This window comes from Gekko japonicus, unplaced genomic scaffold (genome assembly GCF_001447785.1).
Source record: "Gekko japonicus isolate JY-2015 unplaced genomic scaffold, Gekko_japonicus_V1.1 scaffold50, whole genome shotgun sequence".
NCBI lineage: Eukaryota > Metazoa > Chordata > Lepidosauria > Squamata > Gekkonidae > Gekko > Gekko japonicus.
Window position 1 is genome coordinate 1,282,476 of NW_015164666.1, and position 20,509 is coordinate 1,302,984.

General features: G+C 41.2%; 1 protein-coding gene across 1 annotated transcript in view; it reads right to left on the minus strand.

Moving 5' to 3' along the window:
* Positions 1 to 6,732: 6,732 nt before the first annotated feature.
* Positions 6,733 to 20,509, minus strand: part of RFX6 (regulatory factor X6) — a 53,635-nt gene continuing 39,858 nt past the window's right edge. Inside the window, exons 14-19 of the mRNA XM_015409059.1 lie at positions 19,092 to 19,209; positions 14,761 to 14,883; positions 11,750 to 11,959; positions 11,065 to 11,571; positions 9,035 to 9,235; positions 6,733 to 6,914 (exon numbers count right to left, since the gene is read on the minus strand). Coding sequence (XP_015264545.1) covers positions 6,733 to 6,914; positions 9,035 to 9,235; positions 11,065 to 11,571; positions 11,750 to 11,959; positions 14,761 to 14,883; positions 19,092 to 19,209 — 1,341 coding nt within the window. The remainder of the gene's footprint in view (positions 6,915 to 9,034; positions 9,236 to 11,064; positions 11,572 to 11,749; positions 11,960 to 14,760; positions 14,884 to 19,091; positions 19,210 to 20,509) is intronic.

Genomic DNA, 20,509 nt, shown 5'->3' on the forward strand with positions numbered 1-20,509 from the left:
ATTAACTTGCTCCTCTTGCACAAATGGAACAGTATATAGAGGAGACAAAAAGACTCTCAATATCAATCTCTTTTTAAATGCAGGATTTAACTGTGTGTCTATCTTTACTATAGCAACCAGGGCACAAGGGCACTCTGAACATGTGGCTTTTTGTTTGATCAAGGATAATAATCAACTAAGTCAAGTGGAAAGGAAGTAGATTTTCCTATTTTAATAGCTTACCAGAATCTTTTTGATATTTCTAGTTTTCTCTCTATGCCATAGACCATTCTAAGCAGCTGCACAACACTAAATAACCCAAATTCTGTAGGTAAACAGCAGCATGCAAAAAGTCTGATAAATATTTCCTCTCTTGCTATGAGATTAAGAAATCAACAATGTTAAAAGTCCAGAGTTTCCACCATTTTGAGAATTTTGAATGGAGCGGAGCAGATATTTGATGCAACTTTACATATACATTCTACCCACTGAAAATCATCTCAGTTTTAGCTGTATCTAGATATGTCAAGAAACATGGCCCTGGTTGTCCCAAATTCTGCCCTATTCTCCACTTTATGAGAAAAGAGTCTCCACAGAGAGTTATTGTACCTCCCTCTGCAATGTACCAGCCTTTTCTATTCACACACTCCAGTCTATAGTGATGGCATTTTTTGGCTTTTACATATAACCTAGAAAACTTAGTTATACTGTTGATGGTGAGTGGTTGAAAAAAGTGTTAAGCTTAGGTTAGTATGACTGCACATGATTGCATGCTCCCAATCAATTTAAATGTCTTTAATTAACTGATAGCAATCCAGTTTTCAACCAGATCTACAGGTTCCATTTTTATGTTACCCTGGCCAGGACACTGGGAAAACCACCAAGCCACGTGGAAGAAAGCTGCATATGTATGCTTTAGATATGTTCTGTGCACATTTGTTTAAGCCATAAAAAGTTAGCCCAGTTTAGGTACCTAGGAGCCCCAGTGATGTCCCTGAAGGATAACTGTAATATGTGAAGCTGTCCTTGTTTACTGAATATTGCACTGTATATTGACAACTACACTTTCCCAAGACCTGCAAAATATAAATTTTTAGCATATGGGATTGTGAGCAGAGAAATTGTTACCATGCAAAAATCGGTAATTGTCACATTGTAGTCACATGAATATGTGAAAGATGAATGTTATGCTCAGGTATGAAACAACCACAGAACAACAGAAGAACAAATAAGGCTACCACTCAATAGCATCTGTAATGAATTCTTTAATCCACAAGATTAGAAGTGTAAATTTGGCCTAGACTGGTTTGAAGCTGTAAAAACTGACCTTGTAAACATTTCCATAGGAGGTAGAATACATTTGACAGTCTGCCAAACAGAATTGCAAGCAAATGACATTAACTCCAATAAATACAGAAAAATCACAGGCATTAAATAAAATTTCTTTGTTTTTACAAAAAAAAAGTCTGCGTGAGAGTCTAGGTCATGGCATTTAATAAATTTGAGAACAGAAGAACTTTTGTTTTACATGAAACATAAGAAATCATGGTTCTTTATGCTTGTTTTGAAAATATATAATAAAATTGGATTGTCAGAGCAGAATTTCAAAATGATGGGGACATCATTCGATCTGGCATATAAAAGAAAAGACAATTATCTTAACAATGGTCCTTTTATTTACAGTGCCACAAATAAGTGCCTGCATAGAGATATGTAGAATCCCTAGGCCAAATTCTGCCATGAATATAATCATACCCATAGACTGATACAGAAAACCACTGTGTCTGTCAAATTCCATCATCACCTTCACATGCACCTGCTATCAAACATTGTACCTCCTGTATTGGCACCAAAACAGATGTGACTATTGCTGCTGTTAAGCTGCAGTCAGATGTGCCTTCAGATCCGACTTTGAAGTTGATGCCTGATGGATCTAAAGTGCATGATCAGACAGCAACATCTGTGAAAGGTTCTGCAGTTGTCAGCACCTCATACTGGTTCGCCCCTGAAATGGTGTAAAAAGACATCTGGGAAACTCCAGTTCTAATGCTTGCCAATGGGCCACAGACAGAGTTTCCCTAGTCTGATCACTCAAGCACACTCTTAGACCATTGGGATGATTTGTTCATTCCATTCTGACTGGGCACCATTTTTTTTTGCTCGCTTAGCAATATGCGCATAACCACATAATTGTCACCATCTCTAGGCCAGCTTTGAAAGTGAGCAGGAAAGGGAGTGATCTTTGTCCGGCAACTATGGCTCCATCAGGGAATCACAGTGCTTCATGGAAGGATTGGCAAGCAGCCAATGCTTCATGGAAGGATTGGCAGGCAGCCAAGGTGGAGAATTGACTCCCAGAATTTGGAAAGCGCATGAGCAAAAAACTGCATCCTCGCTTATGCACATGCACAAAAGCAAGCAACCCCCCCTTGCCCATCTGAGCCATCTGACTGCACAGTGACAGGTCAATCCCACAGTGAAATGGAGTATACTTGGAAGTCTGATCGAGCAACTCCGTTCCAAAAAGCAATGGATGAAATAGGAGCACTTCCCAACCATGCCAAATGGCACATCGCAATTTTAAAGCACTTGGATGTGTAAGCATTATCTGCATACAATGTCACATACAAACTTACCATATGAGTCAACTCTTGAAGATATAGCAAGGGTCCTCAGCATTGTTGTGCTTTCAGGCACTTGGGGAATTTTTTTAAAAGGGTTGTGGGTGTCGTCACAAAATGGCTGCCATACAGTGTGTATGACAATTGCAAATGGCTGCCAATCACAACAGTAGGAAATTCCAAGCCCTATGAGTGAGGCAGGTTCTTCCCAATGGGCTCTCCTCTGGGCTCCCCTGAAACACCTTGTGGTCCAAGGAAGAGATGAAAAGCTGAGTTCAGCTTTTTAGTATGATAAGAGATGCTGTTTGGTTTGGGGAAGTTTGCTGCTTGCATGGTGACAGGGAGAGGTTTCCAAGCCCAGAGACCTGTGAAAATCTGTGTTTTGCTTGTCAGTGACCAAGGAGAGAGCAAGATAAAAACCACTGTCTTCCCCCCCGTTCTATTCAAGACCCTTCAGATTTAATACCTAATGCTTAAAAACAGGCAGGTGCCAAGAAATATATCAACAAGTGCCATGGGGTCCTCATGTACCACCCTAGCTGTCATGATATATAGTATTAGCAGACCAGTGGTGCTCTTACCAAAGCTACTATTGCTGACATGCTAATACTAAACACAAATTGGACAATTCACATGGTAAATATGCAACTGGGCATATGTGGAACACTGACAGAAGCAAGCAGACTCATAAGTACACATACAGAAGTAAGCACTGTGCTCCTCTCTTTCAACTCTAATGCAGGAAGTATGAGAGCAAAGATATACAGATGGAATTTAAACATTAAAGAGACCATGATGCAGTGCTACTGTCAACTATATATCCACGTTATGAACAGCCAGGCCCTTTGTACAAGATTAGTAGATGTCACACATGTAAAGTAAGTGTACACAAGAACTGCAGTAACTCTGTATGAGGCTTAATGAGCTAAAAGCTACTGGAGCTTGACGAAGCAGCCGGCTTACACTTGGTTTCGTCTAGTGACTTCCTCATAAGCAGCTTAACTGATGTTGTATATAAGTTTTCTTAATATGTGTATTTTCCTGGTTTTTAAGATACTTCTCTAGAGTTGCTACCTTTAATATAGGGACTAGCCCTTATTTCCTTGGACCATATCTCCTATGGGACCTGTCCTTGATAGACTAAGCTTCGTAGCCAAAGGTCCAAGGAAATAAGGGCTAGTCCCTATATTAAAGGTAGCAACTCTAGAGAAGTATCTTAAAAACCAGGAAAATACACATATTAAGAAAACTTGTATACAACATCAGTTAAGCTGCTTATGAGGAAGTCACTAGACGAAACCAAGTGTAAGCCGGCTGCTTCGTCAAGCTCCAGTAGCTTTTAGCTCATTAAGCCTTATACATTTTTGACTGCCAACAGTAACTGTTTAGGAATTCCACTGTTATCTTGGGGCTGTTGGCAGCCACTGACATTCTATTGTATTCTTATTGTTGTAAATATTTGGGGAAATTTTGTATACTTTATAGTAACTATCTAGTATAAAGCAATTGTATTCAGCATACTACTCATGTTTTAAAGTGTATTATTGGTTCTATATTGGCCCCAGTTTTGTTTTGTTTCCTTGGCTGTGTGATTACTGGGAGGTCTGTTTTGTTTGGATTTGGTAACTCTGTATGAAGCAGATTCATGCTACAAATACGAAATGTAGCATAACAGGGGACAAAGTGCACATGTACATGTACTTATATCCAGGGGCTATATAATATTCATTATAAAAAGTATAGCAATATAAAGGAAAACAGCCAAAAATGACACAGGCGATACAATTTTATGAAACCATGATGCCTTAATTGAACTACAGATTGCTCCCCAATTAGGCCCAATTTATCAGACACAGATGATCAGTTGTTTTCTCAGAACAGTGTCACAGCTTGTGTTGGAATTATAAGATGACATAGAGCATAATGGTGCAGTGGAGTTAAGTTCAGACAGCTCCACTATCATCTTATTATGCCAACAAATATGGAAATCAAAACAATGGCCCACAGACTGGAAACACTCCAATTCTGAAAAAAAGGAAACATTAACGATTGCAGCAACATTCGACCATCACATTAATTTCCATGCAAGTAAAGTGATACTCAAAATTTTACAACAAGGAATTTAACTCTATATTGAATGAAAAATACCAGATGTTCAAGCTGGGTTCAGAAAAGGGAAGGGCAGTAGAGACTATACTGCAAATTCACAGTGGTTACTGGAGCATGCCAGAGACGTTCAACAGAAAATCAGTTTGTGTTTTATAGATTACAACAAGCTTTTAGCTCTGTGGATCCTGGAAAGCTTTGGTGGCTTTTAAATATAATGGATGTGCCATAACATTATTTTGATGTGCAACCTGTACTCTGGACAAGAGGCTACTGTCAGGACAGAGGAGAAAAAGAATGGTTTTCAATTAGCAAAGGTGTCAGACAAGGATGTATTTTATCACCCTATCTGTTCATCCTGTATGAAGAACGTATCATAAAGAAATCTGGATTAGATTTAGACAAAGGTGGAGTGAAAATTGGTGAAAGGGACAATGACAATTTGAGATAAGCAGATGACACCGCTTTGCTGGCAGAAAATAGTACAGACTTGGAATGAATACTGACGAAAGTTCAAGGACAAAGTGCCAAAGTAGGATTACTGCTGAACATCCAGAAATTGATAAGTAATGATGAATTACACAGCTCTACAGCTGACAATTAAGAAATTGTTCAGGATTTTCTATTCCTCAGCTCCATCATCATCAACTAAAAAGGAGACTGCAGCCAAGAAATCAGGAGACTGAGACTGGAAAGGCAGCCAAGAAGGAACTAGCAAAGATCTTTAAGTGTAAGGAAGTGTCACTGGACACCAAAATAATTCATGCTATGGTATTCCCCATTATGAATGGGGAATGAATGGATGTGAAAGTTGGACAATACAGAAAGCAGACAGGAAAAATGGATTAATTTGAAACATGGTGTTGGAGAAGAGTTTTACAGAGAGCCCAAAAGACAAATGTGGGTTCTAGTTGAAATAAAGTCTGAATTCCCTCTACAAGCTAAAATGACTAAACTGGGGCTATCATACCTTGGTTGCATCATGAGAAGACAAGAGTCACCATGAAAGACAATAATGCTGGGAAAAGTTGAAGGCAGGAGGAGAAGAGGAACACCCAATGTCAGGTGGATTGACTCAGTCAAGGAACCCATGGCCTTCTGTTTGCAAAACCTGAGCAAGGGCTTTTTAAAGGTTATTAATTCATAGAGTCACCATAAGTCAGAAGCAACTTCTGCAACTACCAGACAAAGTAGGGCCCTGACCTGGATAGTTCAGGCAAGCCCAATCTCATCAGATCTCGGAAGCTAAGCAGGGCCGGCCCTGGCAAGTAATTGGAAGGGAGATCTTCAAGGAATATGAGGACTAAGACACAGAGGCAGGCAATCAAGCCACCTCTCTGAAACATCCAAACCCCACTAGGGCTCACTGGAAGTCACTATGACTTCCACACATGCAAACACACACACACACAAAATGCCCCCACACAAAAAAAGAAAAGAAAAAGTAGGGGAGTGGTCATGGCTTAGTGGTAGAGCATCTGCTTTACATACAGAAGTTCCCAAATTTTATCTCTGGTATTTTCAGTTAAAAGGATCATATAGCAGTTGATGTGAAAGACCTCCACATGACACTCTGGAGAGCCACTGCCAGTCACAGTAGACAGTACTGACCCTGATAGACCAATGATCTGCCTCAGTATAAGGCAGCTTCATGTGTTCATGCATAGACCATAAATTAAGAATAGAAGGGAAGCTTTCTTCTAATGAAGGAAACAGGAGATAGTGGTTAAAGAGTGATAAGGGGGAACTAGGGAGCCATAAGAGGACATACTTTTTTAAAATCCCTGTATGAGAACAGCACTGCTAGTGTCAGTTGTATTCTCATTATGACATCAGAGATATTCTGTGTCCTGCCTTTTTTCTTTTTTTTTCTTTTTGTGCACAGTAATTCTCTCCCCCCCCCCGGGTGGAATCCTCAAAATTATTTGTAATACTTTTCTATTCCAGTTAGTAAAGAGGGTTTTAAGTAGCAGTCAATACTAGAACAAGGCAATAAATTAGAACAAAATGTAGCTAGTCTTGAAACTCAGGTGCCTCCTGCAGCAGTTCCCATGAAGACAGTGTTGATTGGTGGCAAAGATGATACCATGTCTCTGGTTGCCTGTCCAGAAGAGTCCATCGTTTCCTGGGAAGGACAGTGCCTAGAATTTCCAAACATGCACTGGGAGGATGATGTCAATATGGCAGGTTGGATACCTGAAGCTACAAAGAAAATCACAATAGTGACAGTTTGATTCTTTCTCCTCTTTTCATGTTTGAATGTTAGAAAAAGACAGGGCTATTTTTGGGCAGGAACGCACAGGAACGGAGTTCCAGCTGGCTCCCAAGTTGGCCACACCCAGCAGGAACTCATTAGTATAATAGGCCACACCCAACAGCAGAAACTCATTAGGATTGGCTACATTAGGGGTGTGTGGCCTAACATGCAAAGGAGTTCCTGCAACAAAAAAGCCCTGGGTTTTGACAACAAACAAGGTAAACAGAATAACAAGCAAAAGGTGGGTGTGGCTGTATGACCACACTTCTGGTAACATGGGGGTGCAGCCTAATGTGCTAATGAGCTGTGCTGTCAGGGTGTGGCCTAATATGCTAATTAGTTTCTGCTGTTGGGTGTGGCCTATTATGCTAATGAGTTCCTGCTGGGCTTTTTCTACAAAAAGAGCCCTGGAAAAAGAGATGCCAGGGCTCAAGTCTGCCTGGAAATGGTGCCTTCTGACTGGAAGTCCTCTCCTCTAAATGCTGATATGTGGCGAATCTATTTGCTGTCTCTCTGTAAAAGTCAGTCTTGAGGCTCTTTCATTGTGGCAACATGCTTTTCTCCTTATAACTTGCATAAAAAGGGTTAGAGACTCCAGGCAAGCCTGATCTTGTCAGATCTCAGAAGCTAAGCAGGGCAAACCCCGGCAAATACTTGGATGGGAGGCCTCCAAGGAACACCAGGGCTGGGACGCAGAGGCAGGCAATAGCAGATCACCTCTCTGAAATGTCCAAGCCCCACTAGGGGTCGCCAGAAGTCAGCCATGACTTTCAGGCACACACACATAAATACTCACCAAAAAAGAAAAGAAAAGTGTTAGAGACTTTAAAAAATAAAGCTTGGAATTAAGGGAACCCGATACACAGATAACGATAAAACAATATTCAATCACCATTTTTTTTTTAAAAATGAAAAACTGGAAAATCCCCAGTGGCATAAGGGGGGTGGATGCTGCTGGGGGATTGGGGCAACAAAACAGGAGGGAAACCTGCCATGTGGAAACCCCATTGCCAATCGAAGCACAGGAGCCTTCCTGAAAACTATGTAAAACAGAATTGTGAACGAGATCACAGTGTATAGGATGTTTTTGCTGTCTGTTGTATCCTACTATCACTGCTTTGTTTTTATACTTAATGTAGTATCATTTTCTGCCCTGTTTAATCATATCATGTTTTATACTTTATGCCTTGGTCCAGGTTGCTTTAATCCTGTATATGATTGCATTGATTTATACTGTGCAATCTGCCTTCATTCCCAGTGAAAAAGGAGGACAAAGTAAATGAATAAAATTGGAACCTGTTCAAGGACACTTCTAACTATCCTTTTTCATGTGCTCCAAAATCAAGTCCTGTTTGCTGTAGAGAGATGCAGAGGCTGAGCCTTGATACAGATTGCTCTCCGTTCCTTTCTCTAACCTTCACATGAATGTAGCGTAAGGAGTTATTTCCGAGGAAGCCCCTCTTCTTTTGTACTGTCATGAATTGCTGCTGCTAGTTTCTCCACTGAGGCCCAGCTTGTATGCAAATAGTATTTCCAACTCATACGGGTGTTGAGATAGCATGAACATTTAGCAAAAAATACCACTGCAGCCCTAAGAAGGATTACACCCTTCTAAGCCCGTTGACTTCAATGGACTTAGAAACATGTAACTCAGTTTAGGACTGTATTATAAATTACACAAACTGACCTGAACATTACACAAAGTTCTATGATTCTTTCATCTATAACCTATCTGGTATCAAGTAAATGGCTGCATATGGTTTCAAACTGAATGGAGGAGCAGGAGAGGAAGGAAAAAAAATGGCCTATATAACCCATGCCTTCCCAATTGTTTGCTTGCTTAAGTCCTCCTCCCAAATTAGTTTAAATGTTATAGGGTCTTCTATTTTTTTATCTCTCTGGGAGCTACCTTTCTGTTATGAAATCAATTGAAATTGGGGCCCTGTGTCTCTATCATTTGAAAAGGAAAAAATATTGGGGAGCTGCAGGCACAGACATCCAAATCATGTGTAGTTTGGCATTTAATTCAAAAGATCAGAGATCTTGCTCTGACATCAGATCAACTTACTTATAGGATTCCGGCAAGCTGTCGAGGCATCTGTGTAATATGATGCTCCCTGTTTTCTTTCGGTGTCCTCCAAGATGCTAAGTGGGTCATGAAGGTCGCTGTACGGAGGTAATGATCGAATGCTGCTGATGACAGAAACGTGCTGATCTACCATGGACCCAAGTCTGTGGGATTCTGTGTAGTTCATATTATTTCCATAAAACCCTGTTGGTAGGAATTGAACAGCAAGTAACTAAGGAATTTATAAGCAATAACACAGTTGGTATACTTAGAATGGTACAAGAGTGGCTTTTTATTGATAAATAGTGCAGGGTGATGCATAGACGGGCTGGTCTGAGGTCAGGGGAACTGCATGAAGGAAAAGAGTTAAACCCCACATCCCCTCCCTTGCTGCTATTTTCCAATAAAAACTGCTTGAATGAGTCCTTCATGGATCCCCTAGAGATGTGTGTCATTTGGATCTCAGGGAGACTAGAAATGTGAAACTATTGCTCCAGAGTCTGTAACTAGTGCATTCAAGTTCTACTTCTGAAATGGATTATTTATTCTCACCAATGAGGTGCAACAGGGTGGGGAGACAGATCGTAGACCTTAGAGATTGCATCTGTTTTGACACATGGCTTGCAAACAGCAAGGACCACTCTGCACAGTCAGCTGCTCATGTTAAATGCCATTGGTCAGATTAAGTCATGCCAGGGTACCCTGTCATTTTGGGGCACTAAAAAACTAACCATAGAAAGGTGGCCTTGAGATTCAGCTTTTGAATTTTGTTGGATTATTTTAGATGGACTATTTTCTGATGCAATACTCAATAAGTTTTTAAGGTCACTTTCAACCTTATACCCAACGAAGTCCATCAGAGGAGATATGGTTGCACCATCAATTGCCAATGACCGTCTGAGGTAAACTTCCTGCTTCGGACATAGGATGGTGTCTGTGGACAAGGTTACCAATGAGATCAAAAGAGGAGTCTATTTGTTTTTGTTTACATTTGCATCCCACCTTTCAATAAATATTAGACTCCAAAATAGCTTACAGCCATTTTTGTATAAAACCTCCATCCTGGCAAGTTGGGAATGAAAACTGAGAACCACACAGGCTTCCTTTCTACCCTGTTGTGATCCATCTCAGGTGGAGTGACTCACACAAAATCTAGGGCAGAGATGAATTAATATGAGATGGATGTGGCCATTGTTGGTTCCACTTCAGTTTACATAGGTTGCAACATGGTTTCTCCTGCTGAAATGAAATGCCACAGACAGGTGGGCCAGGAATCCCCTTTTCCTGGACCCTTCAGTGCAGCTCTCACTACAAATACCATTAAAAGTTCTTATGTCATACAAACCATAATTAATCATTTCCTTGATTAACTCAGTTCCTATATGGATAATTTCCATTTTGGAATGACAGGTTCCATCCAAGATATTCACTGAGTGACTATCTCAGCCTAACCTGCCTCTGATGATGATCGTCAGGATCAAATGACATAAGAATTGTAAATTGCTTTGTGCATCAAGAAACTTAGAATTTGAATATGTAGATCTCTATGTGTAAGTGACAAAGGAGTCTAGATCTCATTTCCAAGTGAATGAAATCAAGGTAGACTTCTCCCTATTCATAAGCTGTGTGTTTCTTATATAACTGATGAGGCTCCATAGCTATGAGTAGACCTGTCTATAAACCAGAAGACTGAAGAACCATAACACTTCTTTTGTAGGCTTATTCCCATTGACTTCATGGAGAAGGTACGTTTACCACCTTAAGAGTTCTGTAGATCATACAGTTAGGACTCAATACAGTCCTAAGCAGAGTTATACCCTGAAGCTCATTGATATCAGTGGACTTAGAAAGGTGTAACTCTGTATAGAATTGCACTATAAATACATTAAGTAACTTTGACTTAAACATTTTAAAATTCATGTCTGCCTTGTTTTGAGGAGACATCCTTTATCTATGGAACAGACAATTCTGGAATGCTAGGTAAGAAATGACAAACAAGGAAAATAAAATAAATAGCTGGAAAGATTTAATACCGTTGGAAGCATTTGAGGGATACGGTGATCCTTGACAGGTCACTGAATTGTTCATGAAGTTGTAGCCCCCATTATTCAAAAACTGCATGTTGTGAGACTCCTGTACATTTGCAGAAGATTCATAATTAGAAGGCGACCTGGCACTGTAGGGAGAAACAGCACAGCTGCTACTGAAGAAGTCTCTTGAGAATCGCTGCTCATTCGTGGCTGTGTAGTGACTAGGTTCAGCTCTATGCTGATAGGCTCCAGAAGAGGGATGAGTCTGAGTCCTGAACATGGCTGGGTAATTGGCACTAACACCATAAAAATTCTGGTTTGTCTGTGGCACAGTCTGGTAAAGGGATTCTGAGTAAGAAGAGCAATGGGAATGTGCAGATAATGATGGACCTACACTTGGAGGTCTTCCAGCCATTGGTCCCTGGTTGATAACACTTCCACGACTAACCATAGCAGGAGAAATGGGTGGTGTCATAAGATGGCCAGTGCTCTGAGAGAGCTCTGTTTGACCTGGAAAAATAAAATAGGGTGATTAGCTTGTGTCTGCATATTGAGGTTTTTCAGAATCCAACCAACAGAAAATAGCCTTGGAAATTTCAGTGCTATTTTCTCCCATGTTCCTTTCAATGAAACCACTTACATAAGAAGAATAAGAGGCAAGGGGAAGGAGGAGTCTATTGCTCCCTACCTGTAAGCTGCATATCCTCATTGTTCCCTGTACGGAATGGGTTCAGGCCAGAGGACATGCTACTGTGTTGACTGGTTGACAAAGGGAAATAGGCTTGTTCCATGAGGCATTCGTTTTTTACTGAAGCATCACTAGAAATTGTACCCGTTTTGTTGCGGTTTGCTAGGAAACAAGAGCTTGGTGATGCAGTAAAAGCAGCTTTACTTGCATCTGGAAAAATAAGACAGGATTTTATGGTGGCATGTAAAATAGAATATATGGATTGTAAATCTAAGAATAGGTTCGCTTGATTTGCGTCCAGTAGCACCTTAGAGAGCAACAAGATTTTCGGGGTACAAGGTTTTGGGAGTAGAAGCTCCCTTCGGCAGATGCTTTGACTCTTGAAAGCTCATACCCCGAAATCTCATTGGTCTCTATGGTGCTACTGGTCTTGAAACTAGCTCTTCTACCGCAGACCAACACAGTTACCCTCTGAAACTGTAAGAATATGCTGTTATTCATTCAGCCATATTATGAGTTTTCACCAAATCAAAGTCAGGAATTGGGGATTTCCCACATTACATCCATGACAGCACAAGTGCTTTCCATGTAATGAGGGAAGCAGTAACTAACAAGCCTCTCTATGTATATTACCAGAGATATCCCCCCCCCCAAATCCACACAGCAAGAATGAAAACATAAAGCACAGTTTTTGTTTGCAACTAATGGCAGAAAATGCCCTTATTTTGGAAACAAACAAGCATCAAATTTTCTGAAGAGACAAACCTCTTCCTCCCCCCCCCATCCCATTTGTTGTTTCACATCTTATTACACACTGAGCACATAAAGCTCCACCTTTTTAAAATTGCTGTCTATAGAAAGCTCAGATAGTTGCACAGACTTGTGTTATATCAAACTACACAATAATTTGAAACTTCATCTATGGAGGCTCTAATTCTCACACATTTCATACATCCACTAGATGGACAAATATATTTGGGGATATAATTGGGTAACTGCTTTGCATTCATTTTTGTGAAGATGGCTAAAGAATTAAGAGCTTTTCGACCGTATCCTAAGCATGATTAGTCAGAGGTAATTCCCACTGTAGTCAGTGGGGCTCACTGTCATGTAAGCATGTGTAGGATTGCAGCCTTATAAATGCCTGACTACATGCTGGGGGAGAACAGAACATTCTGTTGGCTAAAGGGGAATTCTGATTTCATCAATATCCAATCAAAGTGAGAATATACAAATGGATATATAGCCATCAGTAACTATGAAAGGAATTGCATGATGTCAGTCACCAGAGACAATGTGATTATGTTTTTTATGGAAAGTTACAGGTTATCTGGAGATTAGCTTTATACATGAAACTCAAAAACAGTCTTCACAGAAGCTAATGGACAATTGAATTGCTATAGATTCATAAACATACTGCAAACCATCTCAAACTTTTAAACTATCAGTCAACAGTATTTTTATTTGTGTCTAGTAGCATAGAACTATAAACCTCTGAAAAAAGAAGCACCTGGAGAAAGGGAGGCATTGATTTAGTTGGAAAGAGTAACAGTAGTTTTTGTGAAATGGGGAAAAAAAGATGCTCCAGTGGATGGTGTTTCCACCTGGCTGAACTCCAGGTCATGCAGAGACCAGGGAGAGATAATCTATTTGGAGCTGTGGAGGAGCCAAGGTAATATGGAAAGACAAGTAAATCTAACAGGGCAATCGTAAGCAGAGTGGTACCTTTCAAAGCCCACTCAAATTGACAGAAAGGTGTGACTGTTTAGGACTGAACTGTAATATAAATAGGGTGTAAATTACTGGAAGATTTTTGCAGACGGAAGGTATTTCCATCCTCAGAGTACAACTTTCTTACCATCCCCTCTGCTACTGCAGTCCGGCATGCACCCCCAAGTGCCGCTCATAGTGGACAGAGGACTCTCACATGAACAGCGTAGCGGGAATTGGAATCCTGCCATTTTAGAGAGGAATTGGCAAAAATTGCCCTCCACTACACGTGTGGAAATTCTCTGGGAGAGCCAGCCATGGTATACAAATTGATCAGGTGTGAAGAAAATCATACCATTTGATTATGAATGCTTTTTAAAATAATGTTTAAAGGATTTTTAGTATATTATACTGGATTGTAGTAGTGATAAATGAATTCATCTAAACTCAGTTTGAAACAGAGGGATTTTTTAAATATCAAAACCAGGTCTTTTTTGAAGCCAATTTCAGATTTAGACCCTGTGTTACTTTCAGTTACTTCATCAGGCATTTGACAGGGTCTGAATATGTTCCCCAATACTCCACCCCCAAATTCCTGCAAGCTCCCCAGCTTCCTTCACCCCTTATGAGTTCCTGAACCCTACTTCACTGTATCCTTTTCTTCCTGCTGCCTTTCGTCTGCCACTGCAGTCCAAAAATCCCCCCCCCCTCCAAATGCTGGTCCTGGTGAAATGGGGATCACAGGAACAATATTGGGTGGGGGGGGAGTGAGGGGTCTGCTATATGAGGGAGGAATGGAGCAGAAGCAGTAATAGCAGGAAAATCTTGCAAGAGTTTAGGTGCTACATACCAAAGAAATTTCCTTCTCTATTGTGTTGGGATTTCTAAGCATCTCAGAGTGGCTTCTAGAGCTAATGTTACATCTGTGACATCCTGTCTACTCGGCCAAGGGCACGTCAAAAGGTGTTCTCAGAGGTACCTCAGCCTTCTTCTGAAGACTTAAAGCCAGAATCTGAGCATCATTTGTAAGCACAGAAAGCTTTTTTGATCAGATTGGCATTTGATGGCTGAGGATAAGTTGGTAGTTCTACTGATTCGATGTTAGTTAACTATTATGTACCCTGAGATTTTATGATGGGATGTTTGAGAAATTTAAATAGCTAAATCAGCATGTGAGCTCTAGATAACAGATGATAAGCCCCCCCAAACTTTAAATTTAAGTATGGTAAAGCTTTCCATTTGTTATGTTTAAACTTAAGTATGTACATTGTTGATTATTCAGAACTACCCCTTCCAGTTACCAAGATTCTTCATATACTTGTCCAATAGATTCTGGAGTTCTTGTTCTTTGTCATTGTTGAATTGGGTCTCCATGGCCAGCAAGATGTATTCATCTAAAAGCATGCGGATCAGATGAAACGAACCTTGCAAGGGGAGAAAGGTGGAGAGAGTATGCATGTCAGTGAACTTATCTTGATGACCATCTCTCAACACTTTAAAAGAAGCAAGTGGAAACAAACAAATAATTGTTGGACTTTAAATGACCTGCTAAGACCAACAAGGAACAGTGCTTAACTTCTTGCTCTAATCTTGCATTGCAGTGGCCCACCTATCTCAGTGTGTTTACTGTCCTGTAGGTTATTTGGCCACTAATGACATCAAAGTACAATGCTGATGAAAGTGAGACACGCTTTATACTTGAAGTGAGCATACATTAGTGTCAGATAAGGCTGAACTCTACCAGAAGGAGCTTGGGTTTGCTGCATTCCAGTTCCCCAAATACAAAAGGACCAGAAAGTCTAGGAACCAAAAGTAAGCCATAAAAATGTATTATATTACCATAATTGTTTTGATATAGCACCCTATATTAAAGGTGACTCCTGACTTTCTTATTGGCACTGCACTTCCCAACAGAAGAATCTGTACAATATTTAAATGACGTATAGTTGTGATTCCCCAGGGTTTTCTTGGTGCCACTGTAGGTGCTGATTAAACATAGCAGCAACAGGGCTTCCACACAGCGAGCGTTCTCGTATTTTCCCTGCCCCAGCCCCCATGGTGCAGCCACTGCCTCCCTTCAGGCCACTGGTGAGGGGGCATTTTCTGGGTTTTTTAAAAATCAAAGTTCGAGTTCAGTAGCACCTTAAAAACCAACAAAAATTTCCAGGCAATAAGCTTTTGTGAGTCAAAGCTCACTTCATCTGATTAAACAAAATTATTAAGTAACAAACAGTTATCTCTCCCTTATATATAAAGCCGTAGTGGACTCCAATGTTCCAAATGCACACCTTTAGTGTTTGGCTGCAAGAACTGTCAGTCAGAAGACGCTGGCTGGGTTGACTGGCTGCTTTGTGCAGTCCCGCCCAGCGTTTCAAGGTCTTTTGCATATGGAAGCTGATTGGACTTCACTCCATTCCACACCTCAAACTCCCCCCCCGCAAGGCAGTTGGAATTGCCAGTTGCATATGGAACCTACTGTATTCTGAGGTAAAATATGTCCTCACTCACAACACATCACTTCCCCTTCAAAAGAAACAAACCCAATAACACAATCATGCCACATCACAAAGAAGACAGATCACACCACAAGCAGAATACCACAAGGCAAAAAAAGATAGGAAAAGGTGCCAGCAGTCACCCCATTACTGCCACAGAGAGCGCTTCAGAGGATGGTGTGCAGGTCCCAGGTTCATGTTTTAAAAGCTGCCTGGGGGATTATGGACCATTCACACACTTTCAACCTCAACATACCTCATAGGGTAGTTGTGCGGATCATACGGGGGAGAGGAGAATGATGTCAGCTGCTTTGGTTTCCACTGCAGGGAAAGACTGCCCTTTCCCTAGGCAGAGGATGTGAGGGGGAGTAAATCTGAAGACAGACAGGCAGATAAAGGTAGGCTGATGGTTGCCTGGAAAGGACATAGGGTTGCCAACTCCAGGTTGGAAACTGCCAGGATATTTTATGGAAGAAGTTTGCTGAGGGTGGGGTCTGAGGAGGAGGAAGAGGGGGACCTCAGACAGATACAATGCCATACTCCCCACCCTCCAAACAAGCTGTTGCCAGTCTCCAGAGGACAGCTGGAGAGCTCTTAAAGCTTTGGTGCTAATTCAAACTGTTGCAATTTATCGACAGAGTAGTGTTTTGGAAAATCTTTAAGAAATGTTTGGTGCATTTACGATGGGGCACCCACCCAGAGCCTCTGGCATTTTCTCACTCTGCTGGCATCAAAACCAATTTAACGCAAAATAGAGATATGGAGACTTTTCCATCCTCCTTTGCATCAATTTGTCTTTGTTGGCAATGGCAACCCTAGGCCTGCAAGCACTCTCAGGGTGACTTCATGCCTCCAGACTGGCATGGCATCACTAGCCCTGGCTGCCTATGGAAGCTGCCTGGGTGATTTCGGAACAGCCACAGACTTTCTGCCTAACCTACCTTACAGTGTTGCTGTACAGATCGCAAAGCCGAAGAGAATAAGGTAAGCTGCTTTGCTCCCCGCTAATGAGAAAGACAGAATTTTGCCTAGAAAGAGGCTGCTGAGAGGGGAGGAGATAAAGTTGCCAATTTTAGGCATGGAAATTCCTGGAGATTTGAGGGGTGGAGCCTGGGTAACAATTGTTGCCACTCTCCAGGTGAGGGCTAGAGAGCACCCAAAATTACAACTGCTCTTCAGGTAGCACAGATCAGTTTCTCTGGAGAAAATAGTGGACTCTGTCATTATACCCTGCTGAAGTTGCCACAGCAAATTGACACTGTTTGCCCAAAGCCAGCGCACTCTCCCAGAGCCTCTTTCTAGATCTCGTTGTATTTATTTCCACAACGGGCCTTATTTCTAGTAGTGTTATAAAGCTATCACATTTGTCGATTTTCCCCCTCCCCCAAGAGGCCTCTGGTGACACAGGGGCAAGAAATGACCATGGCAGGGGAACTAAAGAAGGGGAAATGTTACTAATGTGGGTGGGACTGAGAAAGATCCAGACTTTCCCACCCACATAGCACCAATCAAGCTTTGCTGTGATCTTTCTGAAAAGACTGTAGAAAGCAGAAAAATAAGGAAGAGAAGAAAAAGCTAATTGCAGCTAGCACATTGTAAGCCACCTTGAGCCCCAAGGAAAGGTGAAATATAAAAGTTTAAATAAATAAACTAATATTGGCTGATGGAAGACAGCAAACCCTCTGCATTAAGAAGGGCTTGTTCGACTCTGTTTCAGAGACATAAGTAGAAACCTCAACCACTTTGCAGTCTTCTCTCTCCATTTCATGACTGATGGTTAATTTGGAGAAGCCAAGTGAAAAAAATAAGGAAACAGAGTTCTCTTTCTATTTCTCCATTGTTTTAATAGGAGGAATTTCTCAGTTTCTCAGCTCATAATGGAAGCCCTACCCTTGCAGCTTTCTTTCAGTCTATTCAGATATTACATGTCTGCTTCTGCTGTGGAGAGTGCATGTGTGAGAAAAAGTGCTCCCACTGTGGAAGTCATAACCAGTGGCATGAGCATGTGTGGGAACGGCATCCACATCTTCATCCCTGCACTATTTGCCGCTGTCAGGACATCAATCATGCTGGGACCTCTAAGGCCTGGTAACCCCTCTCTTCCCTTCCCAGCTGGACCAGAGAATAAATGCACCTCACAACCCAGCTGTGAAAGAAAAAAGGCCAAAAGAGGAGGACAAGAAATGTGGGGCTTAGCTCTGCCATTTTTATTGTGAAGCTCAGAAACAGGGGCTTGCTATTATGGGCTGGATCATCCAACTACCTTTTCCGCCAGTGGAAAAGGCTGAGGAGTCCCCTTTGACCACCAAAAAGGCTGTGCTGGGGATTATGGGACCACTGTGGACAAAAACAATGTGGGGCTGTAATAAGGGGGAATATTTGCTGAGATTGAGCCAAAATATGGCTGCATCCAACTAAGTTATTCTAACATTTTATATGTAAGAATAATGTCTTTGTAGCTCCCATCTCAGAATTATTCTGGTCAGATTTTTTAATCATTTGTATGCTATAATATTAGTAATACTTATTTAGCTAAAAGAAAAAAACAATAACTTTTGACTACTCTTTATGGTTGCCAGACCCCCCAGTTGAAGCAGGGGTCCCCCACTGGCAGGCCTTGCTTCCTAGCCACCAATGAGCTGGCCAGTGGGGGGACTTAGGGATTTACCTAGAGAAGGGGCATTGCACAGGAAGTGACATCATCACGCCAGTGACATCCAGGTAATGTTCTGGTATTTGGGCAAAAACTCTGTGGTAGAAGTTGGTCTTTCTCCAGGTAAGACCCCCCCCCCCCCCAATTTCATCGTTAGTATTGCCAGGAGGGACCTGGCAACCCTATTACTCTTATTCAGATACTCCTTTTTTAAAAAAAATGATTTTATTGTCCATTTTTTAAAAAAATCACTGGGACATGTTCTTTGGGAATGTGGTTACCAGTGCCAAAGGAATTTTTAAAAATTACCATACTACTTCCATATTTTTTAATTACAGAAAAATTAAAAATTCTGAGTCTTGAAAGATTACTTCCGTGAAAGTGAAAAACTTAACTAATGCCACATTTTCATCTGGTAGGAGATCTGGTTAGACACTGCCACAACAGAACTGGGATAAGAGAGAGTTTTATACATATCAGATACCAAAACTCGATGCATTGTTCAAGGTGAGATTATGCATTACTCGTGCTCCAAAAAAGCTCCACTTGAGAAGGAAGTCTTGAGCTCTCTTCTTTAGTGATCGACCATTCTGCTTGCTGGCCTAAAGAGAAGGGGAGACAGGAAAAAAGTGTTTAAAAGCGCAGCAGAACTCACCTATAATAGAGACTGCCACAGTGCCTAACACTGGATTGTGTTTTTGAGCACCAGTTCTCTTACTTACCGTGAGCTTGTTTGGAGACTGCCTGTTCAGGCTAACAGTTGACTTTATCCTAAACCAGAAGCATTAACTGACCATGATTTTGAAAGCAACTGTTAAAACTACTGTATTAAAGTTTTCACGAGCATTCAAAATAATATTCAGCATAACCAAGCCGCTCCCACCAGCCAATTCATTATAAGTACATTTTGATAAAAAATAATCAGGTTTACAAAAACTATGTAATTTGACTTTCAGATTAGCTGAACCAGAATTTCAATAATGTAATAAAAATAAACTGTGTTTTCTTCTGCTAAATATGCTTATAAAGATTTGGGGAACTTTAACTACCACTTTGTTTAAACTTTTATATGCGGCCTCTTCAGAGATTTGCTCAAGTTGGCTCACAAAGCCTTCATCCCCTACAAGTAGGAGGTCTGAATAATAAATATCTAGGGTTGCCAACTCCAGCTTGGGAAATTCCAGGAGATTTAAGGGTGGTGACCACTGCTCCCTCTAAGCTGTGGAGTCTTGTGAGCAAAAATTCTACTTTGTGAGCCACTGACATTAAAGTTGTGAGTGAGCGATTTGGCTCCTGCATAGATTAGTCTGATCCGGAGCCATCCTTCCTGAGCTAAGACAAAAATGTGTGAGTTGCAGGCTAAAAAACTGTGAGCTAGCTCACACTAACTCAGCTTAGAGGGAACACTGACTGGGGAAGGCAGACTTTGAGGTGGAGGGTGCTCAGCAGGGTTGTGATACCATAGGATCTGCCATCTGAAGCTGCCCTTTCCTCCAGGGAAATGGATGTATGTCACCTGGAGATCAGCTGCAATTCCAGGAGAATCCCAGCCGCCACCTAGAGCTTAGTAACTCTACATACATCATCTAGTTGAAGGTCACCATAAATTGGCTGTGATTTCAGGGCACGTCTCACTCTCATGGTGTTATTTATGAACTTAATTTCTACTCCATCTTTCTTACCAATGGAAACCCAATACAACTTTTATGGTTTTTCTGTCCTTCATTTTATCCTCATAATAATTCTGTGAGCTAGGTTAAGATGAGAGTGTGTTACTAACTCAAGGCCACCTAGCAAGCTTCTATGTCAGAGGGGGGATTCAAACTTGTATCTCCCAGATCCTAGTCTGACACTCTAGCCACTACTGAGAGCCAGCTTGGTGTAGTGGTAAGTAGCACAGAT